This window comes from Brienomyrus brachyistius, unplaced genomic scaffold, assembly GCF_023856365.1.
Source record: "Brienomyrus brachyistius isolate T26 unplaced genomic scaffold, BBRACH_0.4 scaffold96, whole genome shotgun sequence".
Classification (NCBI taxonomy): domain Eukaryota; kingdom Metazoa; phylum Chordata; class Actinopteri; order Osteoglossiformes; family Mormyridae; genus Brienomyrus; species Brienomyrus brachyistius.
The window spans coordinates 288,186-304,194 of NW_026042371.1; the positions used below are offsets into that span (position 1 = coordinate 288,186).

The window sequence follows — 16,009 nt, forward strand, 5'->3', positions numbered from 1 at the left end:
TTACTCTCAAAATTCAATGCAATGGCTTTGGCAGACCCTGTGATCTGGGAACGACAGGTGGCTTCTGTGAGCAATCAGCGGGGCAGAGAATTCCCCAAAACAGCAGAAGTGAGGACATTTCATTAATGCATTTCTATATGGATTAACTGCACACCAACGCTTTATACTTTATAAATTTATATATTATATAATCTTACAATCAGTAAAATCGGTAAATGCCTGGAACAGTAACCTGGTAGAAAGTCTCCATGTTTTTACACCATGGAGGATATATTTTTTTATGCATGACAGACAGGGTCTTATGGTCTTAAGCAGCGATAATGCAGGGTCTGTTAAAAAATGAAGAATGAATTACAGTGAATGCAGCTAAAAGTTCATTAAATGAAAAATATTTATTTGCTGGGAAGCTGTGATTTGTGTTTAACGAAAGACGCAGCTATACAATTCAGCGAAGGAAAACATGTAACATGGATGACATGGAAATGTCCCTCAAAAAACACAAACACACTCATTATGAGTTGGGTAAACCGTTCAATCCAGAAATCCCTCCAAAGAAACTGGCAAATGTGGGGATTCTGTGCATCGTGTGATAAAGTCATGTGACCCAGAGAGCGGCCTGTACAGGACAGTGAGGACTATACACATGCCCCCCAGGATCGACCGTGGGGGCCTGACTCACCTGCAATGGTCAATGCATGCATGCGCACTTGAACATGCAAAGAAAACATACAATTACATACAGATGCAGGGAATGGCGTGCGCGCACATATGCTTGTGTCAAAGCATGAAGGGGGCATTAAGGGGACAGTTTGCAGCTTGGCGGACTGAAGGATGAACAGCCCCCCCCCCCACAGTGGTCATTCTGCTAAGGTCGCGAAGACCAAAGACTTGGCACAAGTACTGCAGGCCCCGGCCTCTGCTCATTCTTCAGCTCAGCTGAAGAAATACGTAGATTCCTTCACATTCTGAAGATCAAAATCCCCTAAAACAGGAGGGAAAAATAAACTTATTTCTACTAAAATTGTTTCATGAATAATAATAATCTGAATTAAGGCCTTGTTAACTCAATTTAACTTCATGCATTCTACTGTTGTCTGCCATTTGCCCAGGAATCACATATTCTTTGGTATATACCGTGTTTCCCAATCCGGTCCTCGGTGACCCACACGCAGTCCCAGGGAGGGACTGTCAGGCAGGGAGCTGGGAAGGGGCAAAAACATGGACCGGCTGAGGGTCCTCAAGGACCGGATTGGGAAACACTGACTGCGATGCTGAAGACTGACACTTCTGGATACAAGATCTTGTATGACTGAATTTAGGAAAACTGACACAGTGTGTGATGTCTGCAGTTTTGTGTTGCCTGTACAGGATCCTTTATATTTTAGAAATTGCATGAACATTTCAATTTCAATATTCTCTGTAAAATAAGTTAGACACCAGCAACCTTTTCCCAGATGCAGCAGTATTTCATTTTGCAATGCTCTCAATCAAATGTTAAAGTGTCAGGAGCATATTGTATTATAAATTTGACTAGCAACCCCTCCCCCCCACCACACATGTTATGGTGCCTGGAATCGGCTCCAGCCCCTCCATAACCCAGTGTAGATTAAGAGGGTCGTAAGATGTATGGATGAATGGATGGATTAGTAGGTTCATAACGCATGCAAGGCATGAGACGGCCGTCACCCACACACACCTCCCGACGAGCGGAGACACCATGTCTAGAGATTCGGAAGAGAGGCCACTTGGCATCAGCCACCGGGCAAGAAGCACATGGTTACCACCAACCCAGGCCGCAGAGCACAAGCTCATAAGCAAAACGAATTCAGATGCATTTTTCAGATTGAATTTCCCTTCATCCAGAATGTTCCATTACCAATCTAACAAAGACCGTTACGTAAAAATGACGATTATTAATCAAGCTTTGCCTTCGGCCCTTAATCGCCTTAATGTACGCTCCCATTTATACAATGCCATTTGACAGCGCAAGTGTTTAAACAATAGCTCCCCTAGCAACAAAAAACAAGGGCAGATCATATCCATCAAGGTCATATTATTAACATAAAAGCTTTGCAAGTATATTTCAATTTTTCAAACTGGTACTATTTAAAAACGTTTCGGAAATGTAGTAAATTTATGCCAAATAATGTGATAAGTGCAGGTGCGGACTGTCCATCAGGAAGTTTGGGAATTTCCCCCAGTGGGCCAGTTTTGTGAGAGGTGGTCTCTCTTCCCCAACCCCAGCGTTATATAGCCTATATATCAGGGGAGCCCAAGCCATCTGATGACCTCAGTATGATTCCAGGTCGATCACTGGGGATGATTAATGGGTATTGCTTTATTTAATCATCGGTGGCCAACCATTTGGTTAAAATCAGCAAAATATCCCAAAGGGACTCCCCCAAGTCAGCAGCAAAATATACCAAGGGGGGATACCCCCCTGATCGGTGGAACAATATTTCAAGGGAACCCCCCCCCGCCAAAATCCCCTAGCTGATTTTTGTTGCCAGCCCGCCCCTGAACAAACATTTCCAGGGAGGTCTCTATGTAATTGGATGTAGGCGGCACTTTCACTTTCACTTTCGAAGCGGCATCCGTCACCTTGCCAGGAACATCGTGCAGCAGGACGGCCCCCACGCCCCGTCACACAAGGTCGGCCGTCTCAGCCGCGACTCCTTGAAAATCCAATTTAATTAGCGGCCGCCGGCTGAGGGGCCGGTCCAGGCCTGGCGGCAGACGGTTCGAAGGCACGCCGCGGGAACTAACACAAATAATAGAGCCTCTGTGTGCCTGGTCACCCCTCATGGGCCAGGCCGGGGCGGGAGGCGAGATGGTGTGATACGCACCCTGAGCACACCTTAAAGTGCAACAGACAGAATACATCTGCAGACTCAAGCAGGGGGCTGGAGAATAAGGCCACTTCACCAGGCAGAATAATTCCCCTTCAGCTGCTCCTTAGACGCACATGCTGGAGCTGACAGGCTTGGGCAGACACGCTTGGCTACAGACACAGAGACACTAAACACTCGAAGCGTCTGCGAAGACCCAATCAGCAACCATTAACCAGGAGTATCTGCAGGCAGCTGCCAACAGGGGAGGTAAAACACCAACCCAAAAATACTCACCTGTATCGGGAACTTGAGAAAGCAGCTCCATCATTTTCCTGTGCTCCAAAAAGCGCTTATTTTCCACTCTGGGGAAAGAAAATACATCCTGATTGTCTAAGTCTGCCACCTGACATGCTATTCATGACATGGAAGAAGGCAGCCGCAACCACCGCACCTAACAGCAAGCTGCAATTAGCCGACACTAACGAGCAATTAATCCCGCGCAACAGCAAAAGGCACGTGGGCACTATCCTTCCTGGCTGCAGCCAAACGCAGTATCCTAGCTTGGTTTTAAGAGCATCTTTAATTCTAACAGCAGGGGGCGTGGTCACGAAGACATAAAGGACTTGCAGGAAAAGTGGGGGCTCTGTTACAGCCAAGACCCTTTATCTGCAAATTAATTTACACCCTCTTATAATATGCTAATATTGGTTATGATTTATTTGCCTGTTCTCCAGTAGACTTTTTTGGCATTTAGGTTGCTGCAAATCAATTAATCAATAGACAGACAATTGAGTTAATATAAGGAAAAGGTTAGATTTATAATTTCAGTAAATACAGCTGCGACATTTTATTGCCAGTGTGGTTCTGTACTTCAGAAAGGTCGCGACTTTAGTGAGATTTGTGTGGATATCAGAGAGCGAGCAAAAAAAAAAAACAACAAAGGCATGCTGGGGAGCATCAATGAGTGAGCGGTGGGCGTCAGCCACACGGCAGTGTGAGTCATGGCCGCGGTGTATCGGCGACGCATTACTCACGGCGGGCCACTGCCGTACCGCCGCACCAGGAAGAGGGACAGCTGCTGCAGGATGGGCTGGCTGTGCAGGGCCACGAACTGCTCCCGGCAAATCTGGCAAAAGACGCAGCGCTGCCGAGTCACCCCCAATGCCTGCCACGCCACGGCCCCTCCCCCAAACCCAGTGGCAGTCCCCGCCACCTCCAGAAAGAGCTCTCGGCCACACGGCGGTAATGAGCGGAGGATAGAGGAATGAGTGTGTGCCGGAAAGTTCCTTGGGGAGGGAAGAACAGCCCCCAGAGGGGGAGCGGGACGGGATCAGAAGGTCAAGAGGTGAAATGCTCCTGCTCAGGTCATCACAACCTCTGCTGTTCTCATCCGATGTTACTGCGTTTTAACAACCAGATCAATCCTGAGTCCCGCCTCACTACCGCTGCTCGAGTTCCCTGACTGGGCCCAAGAAAAATACTCTTTAGTTTATATTCCTTTAGGAGATGCTAAGGGCTCAAGGATACAACATTCACTCTCGCCGGGATTTCAACCAGCAACCTTCTGAGCAGTGACAAAGCATTTAAACCCACTGAGTCACACACGGTACCATTTCCTAAAAAGATACCTTCTTACATGAACCCACGTGATTCCAACTACTTAAAATATATATAGCCTCTCCCCAGCTTACGATGGGGTATGTCCCGGTAAATCTTTCGTAAGGTGAAAATGCATTTTTGTACAGTACACCTAAGCTAACAGACACCATAGCCTAGCCTACCATAGCTTAACCACGCTTAGAACACTTACATTAGCCTACATTTGGGCTAAATCATTAACACAAAGCCAATTTTATAATAAAGTGTTGAATATCTCATGTAATTTATTGAATAAGGTACTGAAAGTGACAACCATTTACGCATTGTAAAGTCAAAATATCATAACACCGACCATCGTAACCCAGGAATATCTGTATATACGACAAAAAAATTAATTTCTATTCAACAATAAGGTCATAAACTCATGTCATATGGTGCCTCATAAAGTTTGGCTCCTTAACTTTTTGACCAGGGAAATATGATTCTAATGAATGCCGCTCTTGTTATTTACCTCCGGAAAACATACGGCAGTGGAGGCTTGGAGCGCGTGCAAAGGGAGACGTGAACGGCTCGCCAGCTGTTCCGGGTAAACAAGACGACAAGCGCTGTGACAGCTGGATGGGACGCCAGGGACTATCTGTTAGCGCCTGCTAAGCGCGTCCTCTCCCACACGTCGCTTTCTGATGAGTCACACTGTCTGGGGTGTGGGGAGGGGGGGGGGCGGGTGGCATACCTTGTTCATGGTGTCCACGTTGACGGCGTGGGTCCAGAAACAGTCATGGACGGACACGAAGGTGAGGCCAGCCCTGGAAAGGGGACATGGGGGCGTGAAGGGTGACTGCGGGATTAAACCTGCATCCGGCAGCTGGAAACCCCCCCACGCTGATGCAACCGGGAGCTAAATGTGGGGCACACATAAAATTCTGGCGGGGCGCTTCCATTTGCTGAGCCCGTGGCTGAAAACCCTCCGCTCAGACACCAGACACGCTCTCTCTCCGCTCTGACCTCCCCTCATGGATTTTCTCGCACTCCGCTGCCCTCTTGCCAAAACTCAAGCAGCAGCTACGAAGCCTTAGAACAAATATTTTGCACTTCTTTCACGTTGACAACCGAAGACACTGGATACTCGTGTATCTTCCACGCTTTCCTGAGTTGTTTAAAGGCGCTGGAAGATGACACTGGGCTGCTGCGCCCCTTGATTCATTGCCACAAACGAGGAGCAGGGGCTCTCTGACAGATACCAAGCTTCAGTAATTTATTACTCCTCCTCAATAGCTATAACATGCCTTCAGGGTGCAACTGATGACGTCCAGAATAACAAAGCAATTGCATTACATAATTCAGCAGCTGGTGGCCATCTTGTTTATAATAGCTTAATATATATTAATAATGCAGCAACACACAAAAGGACAAACATTGACGTTATACCTGTAGCAGTAGAGGGCCGTGAGCATCATGTGGGTCGAGTCCAGGGAATGGATAAAGTTGGGGGGAAAGGCGTTCTTCTGCTTCATGATGTCTGGTCTCCTGCTCAACACAAACAAGGCAGCAGGAAGCTTAAGGGACGAATCGGTACCTCGCCGGTGCTCTCTGTCTGGGACTTCCAGTGCTCAGAGACAGGAATTAAAAGCATAAGGAAGAACGCCCACACCGTTTCATGCTCCATTCCTATTGGAGGGGGAAGCACTTTGTTTAACAGTCACACGCATTGGGGAGTCCAATTAACAGCATGGATGGGAAATGTGCTCAACATTCAGAAAGCTAATTTCGTCTTAATTAGGATCTCATAATCAGAGGTGTAAAAGTTAACGTTCAGAAAGTACAAATCTAGGCCAAGATTTTGTTTCAACCAACCAGCTGAGGGCTCTGTGACTATGACTCTTTATATTCAACTGGTTGGTTGAAACAAAATCTTGGCCTGAAGAGTCACACGCCAAACTTGCAGGCCGCATCACACACGGACTCTTCCACGCCCGCTTTCCGCTGCGGTTCGCCAAAAATGCGATGTGCTGCCATGCAGGGTCACATTCAGACCTTCAGACCAGACACGTGGGCCAGCTACAATCAGCAGGAGATTAACTGCTTTCCATTCTTCTTTCAAAGTGCTGTTTAATTTTTAATCATTACCATCCCCCCCAACCCCCCTTCCACTGACATCACGTTGGAAAAATCCCCTTGTCAAACTGTACTAAATTCAAAGTGGTTTAGTCAATTTAGCATTTTAGCGTAATGCAAGCTGCAGAAACCAAGCTGGAGTTTAAAAGGAGGAAATATTAGATTCACGTTGGTATTTTTTTTCCCCCAATATAAATCAGAAAAAAATTAGGTAATTCAATACAGGTCATGACTCTCACCAGTAACACAAAGGGAGTCTGCGTATAAGCACCAGCACTCAGGACACTGAAGGCGGGACAAGGGCAGTCGGAAGGTCTAGAACTTCACGATCTTCATCAGCCAATGGGACGGGCTCACAGCTCCCCATCCAACCCAGTTATTCTGCACGCGCTGTTTGGCGAAGGCCCGTCAGGCCCTAATTACCGGCAAGCGCTCTGCTAACATTAAAAGGCAAAGTACCTGGGACACCATTTGTAAGGGTTAATGTGAGTCACCGAACTAGATGTCACGTCCCACTTTCAATATGGAAGAAATATGGGTCCCCATAGTAGAATTTGCCAAGTTGGGGGGGTTTTGAATCTGAACTCTGTCAGAACACTGTACACCTGCTATGACAGACATGGACAGTTCAGGTTCAAAAAGTAAAATTCCAGACCACGATTTTGTCTCGGCCATCCAGTTGAGTATAAAGAGTAAAAGTAATAGTGCACTCAGTTGGCTGGTTTAAATATAAACTAGGTCTGGATTTTTACTTTTTGGACTTATCCACCTTCCCTCCAATTACAATTATGTGCAGTGTTACTTGGCATGACAGAGACTGTCCTTATCCGGCGATGACGGTGGTTAGCGTAGGTGCAGACAGCTGCCGACCCTCGGACACGGGCGTCTACCAGACCTTCCTCTGACACGGGCCACTTACTCGTTGAAGTCGTGGTTGACTTGGATTTGCACAGACTGCATGTTACTCTTGAGCTGCAGAGAAGAGGAAGGATACGGCCGAGTGAGGAAACTCCCAGGATGCACAGGATACTCTGCTGTAAAGAGAACTACTTTCTACAGGATTGGGTGTGGAGTTACTGTACATTAAAATATTCTGTTCTGTGTTCTGTACTGAATAATACATGCTGAGCAAACATACACTCATTTAGAATACGTTCACATTACTAGTAGAAATTACCTGCTAAATCTTTTATAAAGTTTTCCTTTTTTTAATACACTTTTGAATACCAAACTCTTCTTTTGAAGGCTGATCGACCCTCTGAGTGTCTGCTGTATTTAAAAATGTATAACTCCTGAAGTGTGTGAATGCATTGGGAAGGAGCAGCAGAAGGACAAGACAGAGGAATATGGAACATCTTCTCTCATTAGTACGGCAGAGTTAATTCACAATGAGACAAAGGAAACGGAACAGGAAAGAGTGTCCGAAGGGTATAATCACAGAAGGCAGCCTAACAGCACATTGTTATATTGCAACCAGAAGAAACACACTTAAAAAATCAAACTGACTAAATCACTATTAGAATTTAATCTAATTAAGTCTAATTAAAGGATTAGCTGTGAAAAGCCAGCACACACAAAATCCCCCAGAGCGCGAGAATCTCAGTCTTACAGGCTAAAAGTGTGTGTGTGTGTGTGGGGGGGGGGGGTAATCTGCTGGCTGTATTCATGCTCCACAACCGGGATCTCTTACTGTTCTGTCTCCCTGTACTCTACCACACGTAGCTATGATAACAATACAGACCTGTGGCAGTGAGTCACAGTAGCCCAAGCCTGATACCACAGTGAGTCACAGTCCTCAAACAGCCTCTCATGGCCATACCAGACCTGTGGCTGAGAGTCACAGTAACCCAAGCCTGATTCCGCAGTGAGTCACAGTAACCCAAGCCCGATACTACAGTGAGTCACAGTAACCCAAGCCTGATACCGCAGTGAGTCACATTGACTCAAGCCTGATACCGCAGTGAGTCACAGTAACCCAAGCCTGATTCCGCAGTGAGTCACAGTCCTGAAACAGCCTCTCATGGCCATACCAGACCTGTGGCTGAGAGTCACAGAAACCCAAGCTTGATACTGCAGTAAGTGACAGTAGCCCAAGTCTGATACCACAGTGAGTTACAGTCCTCAAACAGCCTCTCATGGCCATACCAGACCTGTGGCTGAGAGTCACAGTAACCCAAGCCTGATTCCACAGTGAGTCACAGTAACCCAAGCCTGCCTAGTTCTATCAAACGCATAGGTGGTAGGAGGGGGGGGTAAGGTTCACTGCGTTCCACAGAGAGTGACTATGACAATCCTCACCCCAGCCTCAAGTCGTGACACCACGGCGCACTAAGATAAATAACACAGACCCTGAAGCAGTTTGGAAAATGCAGCGCAACTCAATTTACCCTCGGCACCTGGCAACTTTCATTTGCACCTACCGTGACCGTGACGAGAGAGGAGGAGTCACTTAGCCTGTCAAACTGGCAAATGATCTAATTTATAGCTCCAAAACCCCCTCACTCCTCATTTACCCCGAGCGGCGGCCGCAGGTGTTATTTTGGACTATATACACCAGGGGCAGACAGCACTTAAATACTTCCAGGAGAGCAGCCTGACAGAGACACAAGCCTTGCATGCGTCCTGCGTGCTGGCATGCGATGGCCGTACTGCAGGAGTGGCGTCGGCTGCCACATTCCAGCTGAAGACTAACAGAGATGGGGGTCCCGTCGTGCTAAATGCTTACGGGGAAACCACATATGCCCTCGTTTTTGGAACCTAAAATTCCTGGAATACATGTTTTTCTTTCTTTCAGGCTGACATTTCATTACTACTGTCAGAATACTTTCTGTGTGCATGTCTGCATTCCTTCAATGCCTCTCTCTGTGTCCGGCTACCACTGGCCTCTTTATTGCAAAGCAAAATATGCAGTGTGACTCTTAAAAAAAATTACACACACACAGGTTGGTAAGTATATCTTTGTGGGGATTCACAAATATATATACACACACACATACACATTCTCATATGTATTATATACATAAGGCATTAAAGTTGCTGCTAATATTTGCACAAAATTACACCTGTTTCATTTAAACTAACAGCAAAACTGAGAAAATCCTTTCTCTTAGCAAAAATGTTAAAAAGTCTCAAGGTAAAAGACTTTTCATGTCCTAAACAGCCTTCAAAAAAATCTATATATTTTGCCCTGTGACAACCTTGGGAACAAAACAGAGACTCTGCTTTTGTACAGACTCGGTCTATGCCCATTTGGTTGGGAACTGCAGGAGACACATAATGAAGAATTCATCCTCTGACAAAACACAAAAATTACCACAGTTGTGCAGAAACACATTATTCGGTGTTCGAAACGAATCGCACTGCCATCCTCCAGTAAGAATGAGCAGCCCCCCTCCCACCACCTACCTGGGGGAATGGAAAGAATGTCTTATGGGTTTGTCAGAGCCCCTCCCTGCCCGGGCTGCCAATCACGTTATTGTTATTGATTGCCGCTGTCAGTGGGAGTCACCCCAAGCGCAGTGATTATACAGAGACTCAGGTAATTATTCACTTTGCTGCGAGAGACACACAGCAGCCCCGGTGGCCTTTTCTCCTGCAGTTGCCATCTATTTTCCCCCCGAATGGCTTTGAAACTCAAGTCACACCTATTATATCACCAGAGAACCACGGAGACCAGCCCGTTGAGGGATTTCATTTCCACACGCGTGTGGATGTATACGTTATTTGTATGCATAAGGAGGACACATCGTGCTGATATTACTCGGTACGGCATGTTCCGGAAGGGAGTAAGGATGCTATAAATCAGGCGGGACTGCGTGCAGGACACCCAGGGAAGGATTTAGTCGCAGAGTTTGGGAGTTGGGTCAAAGATGTGTTAGAGGTCTTAGTGAATGCATGTTGGAAGTCTCCGGGGAGGAAGAGACGCCCTCTGTCCTCTGGGTCCCTGCAGCTCAGAGGTTCCAGGACTCCCGAGGGAAATTAAATTTCATTTCTCAAAAGGTGCAGGGAGCATTTCCTCACTGCTCGGGGACACAATTGGAAATGACTCCCAACATATATAATCCCACAATCCAGAGGTCATCTCTGCCATAAGGTGCTTTGCTTCAGGGCTGACGGAAATTCTTCCAGCTAGCAAGAGTAACCCATAATCTGATTAGCGGGCCACAATTACAATAATGAGCTTCACTGATGAACATCCACAGCCTGGTGCCTCTGAGTCTTCTTATTAACCAAAAGGGCAAGACGTAGATAAAATAAAGGACATCATTTCATGCCCCTAATAGGTATCCATGCGCCGTATTTTCCATCCTTTTGTCATGTAAAGCAGCTAAAAACTGAAAGGAGCAAAATAACTGTTTAATGACAACCATCAAACCGCATTTGAACTGCCAGTGACCTCGAAATTAAACCACCAGTGTCTCTATTGAATTCAGAGATTCTCCATTAAAATAAACCTGGCCGATTCTAAAAATGATCAAATGCAATGAAAGAAAACATGAGGTCTTGCTGGTCACGCTCACAACAGATTTCCTCTAGCTGATATCCCGCACGACTGAGCAGGTCTGAGACCGTGAAGAATTCTGCAGATTTAAGATGTCGGTTTCTTTTAAAACACAGGGCCTCTGCGGGTAGCTTCCGGAATTGTGGGTTCGATTGCTGAACCCCAGTTGTGTTTAAGTGGGTTTTCCTCTGGGCATTCGGGCTTCCTGCCGCTGTCAATATCATGTAGTTTACTTGGACTTGTATTGCTAAACTGCCCATTGTGTGCGAGAATGTGCCCTGATGGACTGTAATCCTGTCCTGAATAAGCTCTCCAGGGATGGGGTAATGAGCCACTGTGACCTTGTACTGGATAAGTGGTTGGAAGATGGATGGATGAATTTATTCCAAAACTTAAGTTAAAGACCAAGATGACAAGTACAGGTGAATTTTTTTATAGCGATTTACTGTGCGGGGCTTGCTGCAGTAATGGACAAAATGACGCTTCATGAACCATTTACAGTATTTTTTACTCTACTAGATGGCACCCTCAACAACGGGCACCATGCATTCCCCAAAGCATATCAATAGCACCATCTTGTGAGGGAAAAAAATACAGCAAATGGTTCATGAAACGTCACTATGCCCATCACTAGCTTGCCGCCATTGTCTGTGGACCATGCTGTGATGCTTTCCTGCCTGAAACGGCGACTGGTCCTCAGCCAGCAGGCCGAGGTTCTTACTTTGGCAGCTGTGAGAGGTCAGATGTGGTGTGTCTGTGTGGTGTCAGGTGCTATAGCTATAGTGACAAAATGTACCCTAAGCTACGCCCCCCAACTTCATCAGCGCAATAGATTATTGCAATAGATTACAGCCTAGTTATGGTACTTCACTTTATGTTTTTTTGCTATGGCAAGTCTTGAATTATGTTTTCAGGGAAACAGTATGTGAAACAACTAGCACAGTAAGTCCATTTTAAGAATTTTATCATTTCAAATTATTGTATTCGACTGAATTGTTTTCATTCAATTTTTTCAAGAACTAATTAGCAACATAATTCAAGGGAAGGCTATGTGAAGAATGCAACCATGTATGGCAATTTCTAATAAGTTTGATATGCTTCTGATATTCATTATGCCACTCAGAAATTAAGCGACAACCATGTAAGTGAACCTCTATAAGATATTCTAAGATATTCTAATATTCTTGAAAGTAAGTAACCCTTAACCCCAACATGGCGTTTCTCCACAAAACACATTATGCCGACGCAACACTACGCTATTAACTGGCCACCCAGACATTTTGGAGTGGACATAAATACTCTCCCATCCCGTCCCTCCTCTCCAAACCCACACCCCGGCCACCGTCCCTGCAAGAAGCACAAAAATAGAGTTTACTGCAGCGAGAGTCTGACACTCTAAAGCAAGACGCGTTAAAAATGTCAGGCTTCACCCGCGACTCCTCAGGGCCTTGGGCACATGATAAAATACAATGGAAAAAACACAAGAGCAATTTATAGCGCGCAACCCCAGGGTGCTAAAGCTTCCATAAGGAACACTTATCCCGGAATGGCCAGCGCTGATAAGGGAGATTAAAGCCTCCTCCGTCCTCAGGCTCCGGCCGGGAAGGCAGGCGTGCTCCAGGAGACCCGCCAGTCTAAGTGACGGAGAGCCACATGTCACTCCGGCCTGGTCTGTCAGATACCTGCAGGACGGGTGTCACGGCATGGGCCAGACTGGCACTAATGCCACCCTGACGGGAGTCAGGAGTGTGTGGGGGCTCACCGCGAACCAGGCAAATATCTCCGGGGGGGCAGTGTGCGGCTCAGCAGGTTAGGGCTCGGTGCCTGCGATTTGGAGGTCGCTAGTTCAAACCCTGTCCTCAGATGAATAGTCACAAATCCGCTGGGCTCTTAAGCAAGCCCTACCACCCCCCCCCCCCCCAGATAAATGAGCTGGTGTGGTACTTGGACCCCCGGCTTTACTCTCACTGTGTATATGCAGTATCACTCAAAAGTCTAGGCACGTGAACTGAAAATCATTTGTTTTTCAACAAGATAACGACCCTAAGCACACCTCGAGGTTATGTAGTAAGTATTAGGAAAGAGGTGGAATGCTGTGACAGATGACCTGACCCCTACAATCCCCCAACCTGAACCCTATACAGCTGCCTTGGGGTGAGTTTCATCAAAGAGTAAGAGCAAGGTAGCAACTTGTGCCCAGAACTTGTGGAAACTCCTTCAGGACTGCTGAAGAAACCTTCCAGGTGACTACAAATGGAAGCTGGCTGAAAGAATGTCAAGAGTCTGCAAAGATGCCATTGAAGCAAAAGGGGGTTATTTTGAAAAGTCTAAAATATGAGAAAATTTAGAGATGTTGAAGACTTCTCTTGGTTAAAATATTCAATATGTACTACTTCATTGCCTTGGTGCCTTTTACTATAAGGTGAATAACATAGCTAAGATAGAGACAAATGCAATAAAAACAGGTGTGTCCAGACTTTTGACCAGTGCTGTATATGTGGGTGTCTCTCAAAGGACAGCTAAACTGGATATGTGAAAACTAAAGAATGCAGTGTACCTGCACCTGTGCAAATGGCAGATAAAGTTTAATTTCACTTCACACACGGTCCTCCTTGCCTAGTGGTGGTGGCCATGGTTTGGTATGTGTGCCCCCACTGTGCTCACCGAGGACACCATCGGTGGGGCTCTCTATTTTAGGTGTCCATCTCTCCTTCACGGATCTCTGGGATCTACTAGAGGGCACCAAGAACGAGGGGGGGGGGGGGGGGGCAGGGGTCACACCACGGTCGCCTGTGTTTAAAAATGACCGGGTCATGGAGAATCCACGGGGGTGGGGTGGGGTGACCCAGTGCCTGAGTCACCAATGGATTCGGAGATTCCATAAACCTCCCATAAAAACTTATGGCCTGGAAATGGATCTGAAAGACAAGGTGACCCTGCAGGCTTCATGCGCTGCTGGGAACAATACAAGGAACTAAAAAGTACACAGGGACCAAGTATATAACAGAACATGGCAGTAGCTACAAGACAGACTGGCAGATGGGCGCTTCCAGAGTCCCGCGGCTTGGCTCTAATGCCAAGCTAATACACCGGAATTCCTCATTCAAAAATTTGGCTTCCGGAATGACCAAAGCAATTATTTTCCGGCAAGCCGACACTCGACGGCATCCCAAAGTCTGCATGTTGCGTAACGGAACTTTCCCAATCGTCCAGCTTTGGGTCTGTCTTCTCCGTGTCTTTCCAAATACGAAACCTGTGGACTGACCCCAATCAACTTCCAGTTCCTTTGGCACATCACACCTCCCAAAATAAAACGGAACAAATAATATATAGAATAAGGTGCCGGATGATCCAGGCAGCCGCATGACTGCTCTGCCTCTGACTCACAAACGTGGTATCAATGTCACGCCCGGTCCCAGTGTCCTTTTAGCTTGTATTTACCAGCTATATTTTTATCGCACTTCTTTCTGAGGACATTTCATGAGAATCTCTTCCGTTGCTACATGTTGATGTCTACATGTGTTTACAGGACACGCCCCTCCTCATTTAAGGGTCTCTTAAAATAAAATCATTACATCTGTCATCTTTACCTGTAAACAGGAAGACAGAGTTGTGCTTAGTGGCCAGAGAAGACGAAGATACATTTCACAGATAGCTTTTCCTCCCAGAAACTGATTTTTCTTTTAAATAAATAAGCCTAATTTTTGAATCTTATTCGTTTTTCAGCTAAGAAATATTCAAATGCAGGCAGATCAGAACACCTACTCTCTTTCAACACGTCAAGAAAGAGGACAATGCTTCAGAAATGCTACAAAACTGTGGTCAAATAAACTAATATGGTCTAATAAACTAATCAACTCATCTTTGATAAATAAGACTCAAAATTTTTTTTTATAAAAATGCATCACTCTCCAATCATTTATAGCTCAAACAGCCTTTGGGGGGCGCTTGCGGATCAATGGGGGGTTTCATAAGTTTAACGGTTTCTGTGTTTTTCAAATGCAGACGTGAGGTGCGAGAGAGGGCATAAAAAACTGAAAATATAGTTTATTTTTGGAAAGCAACCCCCTCGGCGAAACCCCCAGCGTTCTGCAACCCAGTGAAATGCTGTCCATGGATTGGGGGGATGGGGGCTGGGAAACCCCAATTTATGGAACTGGCTTCAAAGAATCTGGTTCCACTAGCATCTAAACACTGAAGCAAATTTTGCTTTTGATTCCTTAGTCTGCGATCAGGGAGTGAAACTCCTATCGATGCAGCAGAGTGAGAGGGCAGAGCAGGCCGGCCGCATGTCCTCCGCTGTCACTCCGCCTGCCATCACCTCATGGCCTTTCCACCGTCACCCCGGCTTCTCATGAGCTTATAAAAATCACAAGCGGCAAAACCAAGAAAACATTAGGCTTTGGCTGCATTCCATGCTGACCACAGTAAATGCACCACTTCATTAGATGCACCCATTAGCCTCCAGAAAGGATTACCAAGGGTTACCAAGCTGTGCGCTCAAAAAAGCCTTCCTGCTCTTACTACTGGCCTTGTGGCCTCCCTGTTAGCTTTAACAAGTCTGGCCATTGGCCTGGACCTCTCTCATTAACAAGGTGCTTTCAGCTACTGAAATTCTGTATACCGGTGTTTCCCAATCCAGTCCTAGGGGACCCACAGACGGTCCACGTTTTTGCTCCCTCCCAGCTCCCTACTGGACAGTTCACATTTTTGCAAAGAGGTGGATTACCTGTGGGTACCCGAGGACCAGGACTGGGAAACTCTGCACCAGACACTGTGGTCCATGTACATTCCAGTAATGGAGATGTTTCCAAGATGGTGGAACCACCATGTATGGAATCAACTATCGTACCAAGTCACTTCAACCTATTCTAATGCTGAACCAAACAGCATGTGAGCCTCCCGATCCCGCCAACTAGCCATTTGTGAACTTTACATCGATTTATTTAGAAAGTGCTCTTCT

The 16,009-nt window shown here is 46.3% G+C and overlaps 1 protein-coding gene across 1 annotated transcript in view; it reads right to left on the reverse strand.

Moving 5' to 3' along the window:
- Positions 1-223: 223 nt before the first annotated feature.
- LOC125727408 (DNA-directed RNA polymerase, mitochondrial-like) overlaps positions 224-16,009 on the reverse strand; it is a 46,372-nt gene continuing 30,586 nt past the window's right edge. The window contains exons 16-21 of the mRNA XM_049004085.1: positions 7,465-7,517; positions 5,859-5,957; positions 5,164-5,236; positions 3,866-3,957; positions 3,126-3,193; positions 224-982 (exon numbers count right to left, since the gene is read on the reverse strand). Coding sequence (XP_048860042.1) covers positions 933-982; positions 3,126-3,193; positions 3,866-3,957; positions 5,164-5,236; positions 5,859-5,957; positions 7,465-7,517 — 435 coding nt within the window. The 3' untranslated portion in view covers positions 224-932. The remainder of the gene's footprint in view (positions 983-3,125; positions 3,194-3,865; positions 3,958-5,163; positions 5,237-5,858; positions 5,958-7,464; positions 7,518-16,009) is intronic.